This window comes from Hippocampus comes, unplaced genomic scaffold (assembly GCF_001891065.2).
Source record: "Hippocampus comes isolate QL1 unplaced genomic scaffold, H_comes_QL1_v1.1 scaffold2, whole genome shotgun sequence".
Classification (NCBI taxonomy): domain Eukaryota; kingdom Metazoa; phylum Chordata; class Actinopteri; order Syngnathiformes; family Syngnathidae; genus Hippocampus; species Hippocampus comes.
This window is the reverse complement of record NW_017805139.1, coordinates 3,073,092-3,087,872: the sequence shown is the minus strand read 5'-3', so window position 1 is coordinate 3,087,872 and position 14,781 is coordinate 3,073,092. Positions and strand designations below refer to the sequence as shown.

Genomic DNA, 14,781 nt, shown 5'->3' with positions numbered 1-14,781 from the left:
AAAACGTCGTTTTGTTGTAAACCTGGATCGGTTTGCGTCAATCCAAAGAGCCTTGTATCTAAAAGTAGAATTTGAATCCAGCAGTTTTGTTCACTTTTGTGTAAGTACTATGTAATTACTGTATTTTCACTCAAGAGTTGCTCATGGACATGTCAGTTCATGGTGGTTAACATTTTACAGAGTATATTTTTGAATAATATATATATATATATATACACACACAAAACGTCGTTTTGTTGTAAACCTGGATCGGTTTGCGTCAATCCAAAGAGCCTTGTATCTAAAAGTAGAATTTGAATCCAGCAGTTTTGTTCACTTTTGTGTAAGTACTATGTAATTACTGTATTTTCACTCAAGAGTTGCTCATGGACATGTCAGTTCATGGTGGTTAACATTTTACAGAGTATATTTTTGAATAATCCCATGTGCTCTGCTACGGAAAAAGTCAACAAAACGTAACTTTGGGCCCCATCTCTTCAGTGCCGCACTTGATATTATTACAGAAGGCACTCTGTTATTTGTTTACCATTATACTCTTCTCACTTTTTGCTTCTTTACAGCACCCCTGATTCCATTCATTTCTTATCAATGTTCACATCTCTGACTCCCAACCTGTTTTGCCTTGGCCACACCTGAAATCTTTCATCATACCATTAGGATCCCCCACACCTCCGACATTTTTTTTTGTCTTTTTAATTTTAACACTTAATTCTCAGGCATTGTATTCTTTTTAACTCAAAATTAAACATTAAAATGAATACTTGAACTACCTTGAAAGAAGTACGGTGTATAAAAAAAAAAAACAATCAAAATAACTAATAAGACTGCTTTGTTACATATAACTCTTGTAACATTGACCACAAAAAAAATTGAACTCATTTGAAGAAGTCACCTTTACATTTCAACTTAAATTATCAATAACAAAACCACATATACCATATTGTATGAAATGACAGAATATTTACTTACCATCTTGGAAATAAATTATTACATGTTTCCAAGTGCCATGCTCGCATACCCCTGGTTGGGGGAAACCGTCTTAAAAAAACAAGCTAAATGCATAATGAAGATATCGGCTCATGATTTTTGCCAATAGAATTTTTGTGGACCCAGAGACCACTCTGGAATTGTATATACATTATGTATTTTTGTCTTTGAATAAAATAATCAATTACTTATCTTTCCAGGAGCTGATATCGTCACCACTCGGAAGTAGAGGCTCTCAGACAGACAGCCAATCAGAGAGCTGCCCTCGTAACAACCAGGCTGGTCCTGGTCAGTTTCAAAAAAAATTGTAACAATGGAAGCATTCACTCACCTTGGATTTAACAGTCTAACAGAAAAAAACTTCTGTTTTTGCATTTGTTTCTCTCTAGGCAATCTTACTCTGCACAACCACAGTTCAGGATGCCAAGAGGAGTATCTAGAAGAGAGTCAAGTTCTCACCATTAACCCTCCAAACAAACTAAAGTACCCCCATTGGCCATTGTTTTAGCAGATCGCTCTTGCTCACTCAGACAAATATTTTTAATTTCCGTCTTAATATTTCAGGAGTAACATGCCAATGGATTCTGATGCCACCACACCCTGTGATCAGTCTGAAGGTAGGAGCCTTTTTCACATTTCTAGGAAGGCCGAGGAATGAAAATGATTACACGATAACATTTTTGTCTTTCAGATGGAGACTCGCAGTTTGGTTTCCTTGCACTTTCTCAGAGTCAGAATTTAGTTGATGAAGTTAACAGCCAGAAGGGGGATGAGGGTGACAAGCCTCGAGCAGTCAGTGAGACACACTCCAAATTAGGTATTGAGTTTATTGATAAAACATGGTAAAAATGTGATGCTGAATGTTTTTGAAAGCTTGTTTATATTTGGGTTTTTCTTAAAAGTAAAACTACGACAAGACCCTACTGTTCGTGAGGGACCAGAAATAAGCACTGCTGCAAATAGCAAACACGGAGTCATTGAAGCCTCGCTAAATTCTTTTTTATAATTGACATTATTAATAAAGTGGAACCTCGAGTTACAAATGCCCCTTTTGACGTTAATTTACAAACAAAATTTTTGTAGAAAATTTATCTCTCTCGATGGAATAGCTTTGACATACTGTACAAATAGTCTTGGCATGGACGAGGGGCTGGATCTATGTTGTAATTCTTGTGCTGCCTATCCATTATTGGCAATGTGCATAAGGCATTGCTGTGATCTGAAAATCTGTGATATTCCTCCGCGGCTTAAGGCAGAAGCCTCCGCATATGTAGGTGGAAGTTCCACCTCCACATTCATGATCATCCAATCACCAATTGTCATTGTATTTGTGGGTCCAAAAATCATTTCATACATGTAAAAAAAAAAAAAAAAAAGTATTTTAAATGTAAGTACAACTTAATTTAGGGGCTGGAACAGATTAACTGCATTTCCATTCATTTCGATGGGAAACATTGTCTTGATTTTCGAATGTTTCAAGTTACAAACGGGCTCATGGACCCAATTTAGTAACTTGAGGTTTCACTCTAGTTTAAACCAGTATTTTCAAACCAGTGTACCGTAGGCACAGTTATGTGCCGTAGTACAACTATTTTCTATGAGAGATCATCAGGTATGCAGTGGTAAAATTATTCAATTACAATATGTATCGCGATAGACACATTATCGAAAATCCTTTCGATAAAATGTTTTACAGGGGAAAAAATATATATAGTCATACGTCGGTTTTCGACCATAATCCATTCCAGAAGGCTATTCGAAAAGCCATTTGTTCGATATACGAAACTGTTTTATTAGCCCATGATTAGGGGCTAATACACTATGCAGAAATAACAAAAAAAACAGTCAGATTTGTGTAAATCACAACAAACACGTCTGCTCACAATGAACGTTACACGAGGAAGCATCACTTCCTCGTGTAAGGACAGCAGTCGAGTGGCGTATTCGGGTTTGCTCGGTTTGGTCGAAAACCGGTTTTCGGTCGTAATCTGAGGCGTAAAAATCTCGGATTTTCTGGTCGAAATCCCATTTGATCGATAAGAGACGTTCAAAAACCGAGGTTTGACTGTCACAACAAACTAACAAGTGTATTGATTGATTTATTTGTATTTTTAATACTTCTTTTTTAATGTAGAATTTAATTTGTGTTTCTTGTTAGAAGAAAAAATAGGGAGAAAATCCAAATCGTGACTTGATAATTACAAAAATCGCAATGTTCTATTTTTTGCAATATTGCCCACCACTACTTCAATGTGTCTAAGTTAAGTTAAAGTTTGCTAAACTTTGATTTAGTTCTACCCTCTTTGAGTGCCCCCTTTTCTTTCAGAGCACATCAACACTGTGACCTCACAGGATCTGATATGCAAAGTAGTCAGGTATGACCGAATTTTGTTTTAGACCCCCCCCCTCCCCCTTCATCTGAAATGGATTTGCCAATACAAAGTTTTTGTATCTCCTCAAGATCCGAGGTGAGCTCCAGCAGCCAATCAAGTCAAGCACTGAATGTTCAGGTGCTACTGCACTCACAGTGCCTCAAGGACTCTGGTGAGCCAGAACAGCGGGAACATCAAATAATGTCATCTCAGCAGGACATGTTTGATGTGAACAAGACAGGTATGGATTTGCATATGGCCCACGTGGAGAATTAAATAGATATTCTTTAGCATGATTCTAGGTTTAACTATTATATTAAATAAACAAAAACGTTGTCCTATGTATTTCTTACTGTTGTGCTGCTCCCAGGTGCTGCAGTAAACAGTACGGTGTCTGAGCCAGAGCAACAAGGTTCCCCCAGTTCAACACCAGCTCACACCCTGCGGCTCTTGCACCTTTCTGGACAGGAAACACTGGAACAGCCAAGCTTATCCCAGTAAGTCACATGATAATTATACACAATTGTGGAGTACAAACAACCACCGCAGAAAGAAATGACCTAAAATTTTCATTTCATCCCCTAGGGGCTCTGTTGATTATGTTGCCCCGACCCCAGACAACTTTCCCCACACACCTATGATTGTCCCGAACTCACCAACAGGACCCGAGAGCCAACATGGTAACGAAACATTTTGTTTTACTGAGAATTATACAAAAAGGAAGCCCGGGCTATTTTGTAGGGATCCAGCAGGGTCTGAAAAAGTATTAAAAGCAGTTTAGGAATTTGGAAATAATACTTCAAAAGGTCTTGAAATTTGATATTTGGGTCTTAAATTTGATGCTGTATGTCAGAGGTCTTAAATTTTAGGCTGTATGTCAGGGTTCTAGGCTGCGCGCAAATTTCACCTTGTGGCAACTGAAATTTAAAAAAAAGTTGTTCGGGTGCACTTCAACGAGGCGTCACTGTTTGTATTCCAACAAATACAGTAGGACACAGTGCAATCTCACCCATCCATCCATTTTCTGAACCACTTACGTGTGGTCGCAACTCGGCTGCCCCGCTTTTCTGTACGTTGCCTCTGCCGCCTACCAGACCCGACAACAATCCACAGAGGTTCCGCTGGTTGGCTGTCTCGTTGACATTGCCTCACTTACGGCGCCTGCCAGACCCGACAACAATTCACACAAGTCCCACTGGGCGCACGCGATCTCGTAGAAACTTTAGTGAAAAGTCACGGGAATTCGTTAGTGTGTACTGTTGTAATCCAATGTCGCATAAGTCCACACAATTATAATATCCAGGAACGGAGGTAAAAGGACAGTTAAAAATGAAAACTCATCAGTCGTTGTCATTCTCTGGCACTGCAGCCCTAGAACCAGGCCATCCCCGTCGCGGTGCTACGGCTGTTGGGTCGAGTGACCGCCAGTGGAGCCTCAGCTACGGCTCTCATTCAAGTGAATTGGCTCGTGCGCTCGTTAATTTCTTTTACCCTAAGTTTCAACATTAATAATTGTTTTTAGAGTGGAGGAGACTTCAGCTCGTTGTCCGTTAGTGTATTTGATGCGGCTTTCAATATCGGTCCGATAATTATCGTTCATCCTGAGCCAGTTGTCTTTAATCTTTATCCGTGCTGTGGGTGGCGTTGTGCGAATCATGCGCACCATTCACATTTCCACATTAGAGAAATAAATTAACACAAATTGAAAGATTGTTTTTCTTTGCCGGTATTTTTTTGGGTGGGGGGGGTGTCTTAAATCAGTCTTAAGAAGTCTTAAATTTAACTGGAACAAACCTGTTTTGAGACGAGCAAGGTTTGCTTTGTCAGGTGCCGACGAGCCCATGGATACCTGGCAGCCTGCAGAAGAGCGAGCTCCTCCAAAGGAGGAAGTGCCAATGGAAACAGAAGCCTCCTCAAAACCACAACCGCCCACCTCAACTCCGATATCCCAGAGTTCTCCTGGTTTTGTGCTAGAGCAGCCTCTCTCTTTACCCACCCAGCCCGAATTCTCGCACGTATGTACCACATTTTGGATCTGGGATGACTTGCTCTTTGTTTTTGGGCTGCAACAGGCAATAATTATGTTATGTACTATACTTTTTGGACTTTAAGTTGGCACCAGTCAAAAATGCTCCAAAAGTCTCACTCCCATTTTGGGGACGAGGGAGGATTTCTTTTACAAAAACTGAGACCAAGAACAGGGACTGGCACCCAGAAGCCCGTTCCCTATTTGTGTTGATAGCAGCTAATGAGTTCCAGTCGAAGTTCCGCATCTAACTACGGAGATGTTTTTTTTTTTTTTTTTTTTTTTTGAAAAGGCTGACCTTAATGAGAAAACTGGCATTTTAGCTGAGTAGAAGCTTCATCAGTTATTGCACGTTTTGCTGCTGTAAGTAGGAAACAAAATGGCGGTAATGCGTCAAGAGTATGAGCCAACTGCCAAAAGAAAAAAGAAATGGCCAACGAACTCGTGATTTATCGCTAGTTTAGCATGTGGCATCCACCAGAATTTGGATTTACTATTTACAGCACCAAAAAGTGCAATAAGCAAGCAAGATTCTACATTTGGCCACAATGCAATGCGGGATTCTACGTAACGTTTCCGTAGTCGGAAGCTGAAATTTTGAATTAAAATGGAGCTTGTTCACTGCCATCAACAGGTTTAGGGAACAGGAAATTTGGTGTGTCAATTCGAACTCTATCCATCCATCCATCCATTTTCTGAAATGCTTTATCCTCACAAGGGTCGCGGAGGGTGCTGGAGCCTATCCCAGCCATCTTTGGGCAGTAGGCGGGGGACACCCTGAACCGGTTGCCAGCAGGTGTACTTGGGTATAAGATGCTAAACTAGCCTAATAGAAAAAAGTGGGAAATTGGGAAATGAGTGAAAACGTACTCATCAAGAGGGGCTGTACTTATTTATGTTGAATACTGTCGCTCTGGTTCTGGCTCATTATATTGTGCAAGTGTCCCAAATTTTGTAATAGTGAGTTCATGCCCTTTAGTATCTGCTCATGCCTGATTTTTTTTTTTCTCAGGATGTATTTGTCTCAACCCAGAGCCAGGAGACTCCACAACCATCAAATAACAAGACTGACACCTTGTCTCTTGAGTTTCCTCGCAAGGAATCATCTCCTGCTTTCACAACGCCTTTACAGCTATCTGTGAACATGGACGGCGACGACGACAACGACTCTGTCCAGAAGCTGTCAGAAGAGATCATGGAGGACACTCAGGCTACACAAATAGAAGAACTGGGCGAGCAGCCTGGAGCAGATACTACTGACTCCGTCTTTTCACGCCACGATCAGACGACCGAGTGCACCGGCGCCCGCACCGAATCACAAAGTGACCCTAGTTCCAAACATTGTACTCAGCCGACACCTTTCTTGAATTCATCCAACGTGATTGTGAAAGGATGTGACCCCGGTCTCAAAGACTCAAGCCTTCCCGTTGATGTGTCTTGTTCACAATCCAAGATTGAATCTTCAGATGTGAATGTCAACAGCTGCATTCTTGAGACCCCGTCAGACGTGACACCCTGCAGTCTAGAATCGCAGTCAGTGATCTCCCAAATGTCTGTTCTGGATGTGGCAAAGAGTGACTTGAATGCATTACAAATTGTAGAGAGTCCCTCACAATTAGAGTCACAGAGCTGTGGATCCATGAATAGTCAAAGGGGCAAAGTTAAAAGTAATGAACCTGCAGATATTGAAGAAGCCGTCTCAGAGGAGGAGGAAGTGGCCATGGAGGAGGAGAGCACTTTGGGAGAGGGTGCTCCTTCAGGCATTGCTTTAGTCCTCTCTCAAAGCGAGCTGGTGTCTTCTGGTGACAAGGATGGTGCAGATGGGGACGAGAGGATTGTCACTGTTTCAGAGAGCAGCGGAGACTCACAGGCTCCTCCCAAATCACCGTCACAGCTTTTAAAAGGCACGAGTTCTGGTTCAAGCCCAGGCAAAGTGTCAAGCTCCACTAATGGACATGAGGCCATGCTGCAAGAAGCAGAGGGACACAGAAACAAGAGCTTTAGTGATAGCTCAGGAGGTATGATGGCCACATTTGTAAGTTTGTTTTAGTCATTAGCAGCTAAACCTTGTCAAGATATAGATAATACTGTATACGCGTTTTTTTTGGCAGGTCCTGCTACTTATACTTTGGTGTGACTTGTGTAGCTTGGACTGGCACCCAAAATCCTCATCCCAATCGTGTTGATGTCAGCGAACAAGCTCTGGTTGAAGTTTTTTCATTTTAGTTTAAAATGGCTTACCTTTACGAGAACCCCACATCACATTGTGGCCAAAGGTTGAACATTTGGATGCTGTAAATTAAAAAAACAAATCTTGTTAAACGAGCCAGCTAGCTGGGGTTTGTTGCTATGAGATGGGAGGCATTAGTTGCCATGACTACTGCTTTCTTCTAACACCCTTCTCATTTCTCTGGCGGCTTTGAAATACTTTTAAAAGGTGCATTATCGCCACAACAATGATTTTCCATTTACAGCACCAAATGTCGCAATAAACCCACCAGGATGTTACCTTGGGCCACAATGCGGTGTGGGATTCTAGGTGAGGCAACCCATTTGAAACCAAAAAACCTTTTCTAAGTTCGAAGCAAAAGTGCTGAATCCAAACAAAGCTTGTTCGCTGCCATCAACATGATTAGCGAATGGGTATTTTGGGTGCCAGTTGGAGCTCTACTTTTTTTTTCCTAGATAAGTATTTTTTGACTGGTGCGAGTTATCCACAAATTATAGCTAAAAAAAAAATACAGTAATAATCTTATGCTTTTATGCAGAAATGTCCTTCCATTTCACACTGCCTAAAGATGGTGAATTGATTGGTCCAGTTGTTGGAGCAACTCCTCCTTTAATCAACCAGTTGAAGGCAATGCTCAGACACAGCACTCCCATTGGTGTGTTCCAGCGAAAGACATACGGACAACGCAATCTTCAATATCAAGTAAGGAACCTATTTTTAAACTGGGCTGCTTTGTTTTTTATTCATCTAGAGACATTTAATGACAAGCCAGACGTCGCCGGGGACGTCAGTGCTGATGCGGTCATGGCAGCCAAAGACGATGGTCTGGAAGAATGTGGAGACGAGTTGGCAGAGAAGGGGGACAGTAGGCTGAGTTTGAGAATGAAGTTAGTGACCCCAGTTGAAGAGGGAAGCTCGGAACGCTTCAGTCTGCAGAGTAAGCCTGCTGAGCATATTCTGGCTCGGTCATATCCATGGAGATACTTTCTAAGTACCAACTCTTCCTGTGCAGAGCCAGAGGAGGATGAATCTGTTGCCAAGGTTACCACTGTCACAAAGGCTGAAACCAGGTAGCAGGTTCCGATCCATTCTTTATCTGATTTCACACTTAATACCACCTCATGCATTGGGAATAAAATACATTTTCACTTTGGGAAAAGGGGAATAGATTAGTCACATTTTTGAGAGAACAAATATGACAAATCATGTTTTCTGTCGCAACAGTCCATCAGTGTTCACTCGTGTTAGGCAAGTGCACAGGCAGCAGGAGGCGGAGGATGAAGATAACAACAGTTTCCCTGGAGGACCTAACACACCTGTTAGGTGAGCTTCTATTTTTATGTCTGCCATTGTGAAAGGTACTGATTGGCAAGAGCACACAAATGAACTTTCTTCCCAACTTGTTTTGAAGTTTCACAAATACCGTATGCACTCAGTGGAAATTTAAGCACTGCGCTTGTAAGTACAGCATTTGCCTCCCATTTGCCTAAATATTGGAGTTATGAAAAGTTACTAAAAACTGCTCAAGGAAATACTGAAAACACATTTGATTTTATTGATAACCTTCAGGAATGTTTTTTTTTTTAAATAGTTTTAATCTTTACTCAATGCCAGATCAAAATTCTTTTTTTATTTGACCGGGACTTGTCGCATTCCCTTGTTGTAATAGATATTAGTTGTCATAATTGGGTCACCTTGTGTATGTGTATGGGATGACAAATGAGAGGCCTACATATGTGTATCAGACCGTTGGGCATATGGTTATTTTAAGCACTACATGCATACGTGCTTGGGGCATACTTTGTAGAAAGGTGAAGCGTTTTCCTTGTGTTTCTGCATTTTGATGTCAGCCAACTATCTGGGCGCTACAGTTTTAAAGTACAGTACAGTCATACCTCGGTTTTCGACCATAATCCATTCCAGAAGGCTGTTCAAAAACCGATTTGTTCGAAAACCGAAACCACGCTCTTTTTTTAAAAAAAAAATCTTTATTGAACACGTCTGCTCACAATGGAAGGCTGCACGAAGAAGCATCATTTCCTCGTCTACCCAAGGAAGCGTCACTTCGTCGTGTAAGGAAGGCGAGAGGAGTCAAGTGGCGCATTCAAGTGCGCTCAGTTTGGTCGAGAACCGATTTTTGGTCGTAATCCGAGGCATAAACACCCCAAAATTTTTGGTCGAAAACCCATTTGGTCGAGAACAGAGACGTTCGAAAACCGAGGTTTGACTACCTGTTTTTTTGTGATGGAAAAAAATAATAAATCCATTAAGCATTCAACTCATTTAATGCCAGATGTTTTTCTCAAATTGGGAGAGCCGGTGCCAGCCATTTTCAATCATTTTGATTAATTTTTGAAGACCTGCAGAAAATTTAGTTCTCTAGCTATACATGCATGGAAGCTACCAAAGAAAGCTTTAGCCCCCCTCTTCCATTGGGACATTTCAACTTTTTACCATTCTTTAGTAAACAGCAGTTGAACATTGGTGTATTGAAAATACTAATTTCCAAGAAAAATTCTGAAAAGGAGCTTTTTGTGAAATGACGAATTTCAAGCAGAACTTTCACTTTGATTTTTTTTTTTTTTTTACATTTGTGATACTTCAAATACCTGAACCAGTGGTTTTTAACCGTCTTAGAGGTACCGAACCCAACCAGTTAATATGCACATTCACAAAAACCCTTCATTAGTGAAAAACAAATATAAAATATATATATATATATATATATAGAGAGAGAGAGAGAGAGAGAGAGAGAGAGAGAGAGAGAGAGAGAGAGAGAGAGAGAGAAAGAGCGAGAGAGAGAGAGAAAGAGAGATTATTTTTTTTTTACAAATTCAAGATATTAAAAATTTAATATCTTGAATTTGTAAAAAAAAAAAAATATATATATATATAGAGAGAGAGAATTTATTACAAATTCAAGATATTAAAAAACGCATTTATTAAAAACTGAAAAAAGTAAATAACATTTCAAGAGATAAGTATACTTTTTTTTTATTTTTTATTGTACGTAACATCACGACAGTCACATGGTGACTACTGAGCAACCTAAATTTCCCGCAGCACTGATTGGACAAGCAATGTTATGTGATCATCTGCAGCCAGTGATGGCCTAGCGGGCGTGTCATAACTAATTAACATGTTGAGTCGTGTGTCTTACCCTCCATGGCAGAGGCTCCATCAAACCTGAGACCGACACCGAACCCCTGGGGTTCGATCGAACCCAGGTTAAGAACCACTGATCTAAACAATGCTTTCCTACTAAATAACAACATAAACAACACAAAAAGGTCACTTTGCAAAATAACAGTTATTGCAAGACAAACACTGCACTGATGCGTCACCTATGCATTAAGTTTTCATAAACATTGAACTTTGTTTATTACTGTGCCTGCGTTGCGTGCATGTGAGCGCGTGTTCGTCAAGGATGATGATGGGCCTTGGCCATGTTTTTTTATTTGAAAAAGCTCTACTTTTCTCAACACCACATTGTTTCCGCACACCACCTCATGAATTAGGATGGCCTTACCACACCCACACACGATGCGTGGCCCAAGACCTGATCAAAGCCACTCCTGCCATCTAGTGGTAATTTATCATACTGAAATCATTCCCATCACCTTGATACTCCCTGAGGAAGCGTGCAAAGCCCTTTATTCGCTGTTTCAATATATTTTTATGTTTTGGCATTAAATGAGTTCAAATCTATTTCAAATGTTGTAAATAATTACATGTGCAATTCATTTGAAAAAGAGGCATTGTGAGTTGATATTTTTTGAAGAGTATACCAAGTTGTGGAGAGGTCTTCTTTGCGTAGCATCTAAACTTAGCAATGTTTTCAAAAGTGACTACATGATGGTGAGCGCATATTTTCTACACATTCCTCGTCACCCTACAAAGTTTTAATTAGGTTTAGCATTGGGCTTTGACTGAGGCATATTAAAACTACAATTTTGTTTTGGTTCAGCCATTCTTTTGCTTTCCAGGCAAATTCTGCGTTTTTCATGAAAAAAAAATGTACTACCACAGACAGTCTTTGCAACTGTTAAGTCCCTCACTTATGTCTCTGAGGTTCTTGAAATGTTACTTCTGCAGGGGAGATCTGTTCACCTCACCACAAAGAAGCTCCCAGACTTCATCGCTCGGATGTAACAGCCTGCCTCATAGCCAGTCTGAGTCTGTACAGCTGCACGTGTTGGCAGTGCCACCGGAGGCTGCAAAAGAAATAGAAGCTGAGCAACCCCAAGAGAGGCTTGGACCAGAATTGTCTGCCCCAAACCAGGACACGTCCAAGCACACCTTAGACGACACTATTGCAGTTCACCCATCCGATAAGGTTCTTCAGTCACACTTTCATGCCTTTTTAAAAAGCCCCGATTTGGGGCATAATGCGCTGGTCATGGTTAGAAACCTAAATGTGTGAAATTATCAATTTTCTACTTTTAGTTAAATATGAATATGACCTCAATAATTCTACAAATAATTCTGCCACTGGATGGATAGCGGGATGCATATTTTATGAAAACTGCAGTCTTGTATAATGCATCTAATATCTCTAAAATAGCTTGGAATATTGTTATTGTGTGTGGTATTTTCAACAAACTTGTAATACATGTTTGTCAGCAGGCAGCTGCCCAGAAAGCCAGCTCCTGTACAGCTATGCCGTGCTCGCCAGCTGGCAAGGTGCATACGTTTGTTATGTTTTGTTTTTTTGTTTTTTTTTTTCTCCTTCAAATGACGTATCAACTTTTTCGCTAATTGAATAGCTAATTTTTCTCTTTAACAGGGCGAACCAGGAACCTCATCTTTTCGAAGAAGTTCTGGACCCACCCACCGCAGACACGTGCGTACCATCCAGGAAGTACGGACCACCATCACCCGGATCATTACAGATGTTTATTATGAGGATGGCAAAGAGGTGGATCGCAAAGTCACTGAGGTAAGTGATTCGCTCTTTTTATTTTTATTTTTTTCACCCACCAATGTTTTCTCTTCATGGGACTTTTGCATGTTGGGGTCACTCGACAGGTACTGAAATGAAGTACCGGTAGTTAGTGGTACACTGACCTGACTCTAGTTGAGTCAACATGAGTACAGTTTCCACTCAGTGACAGAGTGAACGTAAGTGTGACTGGTTGTCTCCATGTGTGCGCTGTGATTGACTAGCGACCAGTCCATCGTGTAGTTCCCCTTTCGCCCAAAGGCAGCTTGGAAAAGGCTACACTGGGGAGTAGTGGTTGCTACTGTGTGTGTCCCTCAATATTCTGAGGTATCTTTGCCCGGTCTGGCATCCCCCCACATTGTGAAAACATGCATGATTGAAGATTCTAAATTGTATGTATGAATTGTCTGTCTCTGTGCTCTGTGATTGGCTGTCAACCAGTTTTCATTAGAAGGTAACTGGTACAGAAAATGGATGAAGTGTGCTTTCCCTTTATCACGAGATGCACTATAGAACAAAGCAGTTTTCTTTTTCTTGCTGGAATGCGGGACTCTGAATCCCTTTGTCTCTTTTGTGATGAATACAAGTAATCTTGATGTGACTCGACTGACTTGACTTGAGGAGAAAGAGGAATTATAAACATACTGTTGGTAGTACTGTTGAAAAACGCAATTATTTATATGGATGGGTGGGTCTTGAACCATTAACTTGTAGCTAGCGATCGCTAGCTGAAACAGTGACACCGCTCGAATTCAGCAAGACCTGAGAGGTGCATTCAAATACAGTTGGACATTTCAAATTCCAGAGTTGTGGAGGCAAAACCTTTAGCAGGGAAGCTCAGTCTTCTCTCCCCCGAGCCACTTATTCCAGCTCCTCCCAGGGGATCCCAAGTCATTCCCAGGCGGGCCTGGAGACATAGTCTCTACAGCATGTCCTGGGTCGTCCCCGAGGCCTCCTACTGGCGGGACATGCCCCGAACACCTCACCAGGTCGGTGTCCAGCAGACATACTAATCAGATGCCCGAGCCACCTCATTTGGCTCCTCTCGACGTGGAGGAGAAGCGGCTCGACTCTATGAGTCCCTCCCGGGATGGAATGTCGACTCTATGTCAGCCAGTTCTTCAATTTGTCGGTGGCACATGGCATGCGGGTGCTTGTCTTTTCATGACAGTGCATCTGGCTCTTTCTCCTTATTGGTCTTGTGTTGTCTAACGCTTTAGCTTTGCAGCTTGTCACTGGGGGCCATCATCTTGATGTATTTTTGGAGGCCTGTTGTGTCCTCCTGGATAGTGCCCATGACGCTTAGTAGTCCACGGCGCCGCCTCTTTCTGCTTTGTGTACTGTACATCCCCAAGGGGCTGGACTTTGGGTGGAGCTGTTCGTGCATTGTAAGGAGCTTTCTTTTCTTGATATCAGTGGCCACAGTATTGCGTCAGCAGGGAAGGTGCCAGTAGAGATGACCATTCATGCTCACATTCACACATATAGCCAATTGAAATGCAGGCCATCCCATTTAAAATCCAAAATAAGTATCTTGTCACTGTCGTTAGGAAAACGAGGACCCAGTGGTGGACTGTCAGGTCTTGGAGAATGACATTTCCCCATGCCGCACAATCAGCAGTTCACTAACCTCTGGTGACCTTGGTGACATCAGCTCCTTGTCGTCCAAGGCTTCCAGCCTTCAGCAAAGTTCAGGGGGAGCGAGCAGCACTGCCACGGGTCTGTCCAGGCCAGAGTTCATCATGCCGCCCAGCCGAAGTGCCAAATCCGTCAGGTACTGCTTCATCTCGGAATCTGCGCATTCGCTTCTCGGGTTTTCTCCTTCATTGTATGGTGTGGGTGAAAAGGCTCCCTTTTGTTTTCCTGTGACACTCCTCTACCTTCTTTGACTAACACCCTAATCCCTCAGTGATTCACTGATCACGCCTGTATCAGTTGCAGATTGCTCCCAGGCATCAATCTGTGGTTACTCACTATTTGAGTAACCTCACAACGGTACCTGTTGCAACCTGACTGTCTCCATTTGTCCCCTCTGTGTGTCTGCAGTCCCAAAAGGGGAGGCGGGCAGAAACAGAGGGGCAGTAAGGGTCAAAAGGCAGGGTCAGTGATCACAAAGGACAGAGGTACCCCCGAGTCCGAGGCTTTAGTTTCGCACACCCCAAGAGGTCGGGCTAAACGTGGCCGACCCTCGTCCAGGTGAGTCCTCCCAGAGGCTCACCATGCA

At 42.0% G+C, this 14,781-nt stretch overlaps 1 protein-coding gene across 7 annotated transcripts in view; it reads left to right on the top strand.

The window, feature by feature from the left end:
- The window catches only part of tp53bp1 (tumor protein p53 binding protein, 1), a 35,967-nt gene that overhangs the window by 16,274 nt on the left and 4,912 nt on the right, over positions 1–14,781 (top strand). For 4 of the 7 annotated variants that reach the window (XM_019867277.1, XM_019867275.1, XM_019867276.1 and 1 more), the window contains 19 exons: positions 1,188–1,275; positions 1,377–1,470; positions 1,552–1,604; positions 1,679–1,804; positions 3,314–3,362; positions 3,449–3,600; positions 3,730–3,856; positions 3,945–4,039; positions 5,187–5,374; positions 6,398–7,403; positions 8,154–8,270; positions 8,367–8,552; positions 8,628–8,685; positions 8,840–8,938; positions 11,711–11,951; positions 12,239–12,298; positions 12,402–12,554; positions 14,108–14,331; positions 14,604–14,753. In XM_019867277.1, coding sequence (XP_019722836.1) covers positions 1,188–1,275; positions 1,377–1,470; positions 1,552–1,604; positions 1,679–1,804; positions 3,314–3,362; positions 3,449–3,600; positions 3,730–3,856; positions 3,945–4,039; positions 5,187–5,374; positions 6,398–7,403; positions 8,154–8,270; positions 8,367–8,552; positions 8,628–8,685; positions 8,840–8,938; positions 11,711–11,951; positions 12,239–12,298; positions 12,402–12,554; positions 14,108–14,331; positions 14,604–14,753 — 3,266 coding nt within the window. The remainder of the gene's footprint in view (positions 1–1,187; positions 1,276–1,376; positions 1,471–1,551; positions 1,605–1,678; positions 1,805–3,313; positions 3,363–3,448; positions 3,601–3,729; positions 3,857–3,944; positions 4,040–5,186; positions 5,375–6,397; positions 7,404–8,153; positions 8,271–8,366; positions 8,553–8,627; positions 8,686–8,839; positions 8,939–11,710; positions 11,952–12,238; positions 12,299–12,401; positions 12,555–14,107; positions 14,332–14,603; positions 14,754–14,781) is intronic. The other 3 variants (XM_019867279.1, XM_019867278.1, XM_019867280.1) reach the window with 3 other exon arrangements.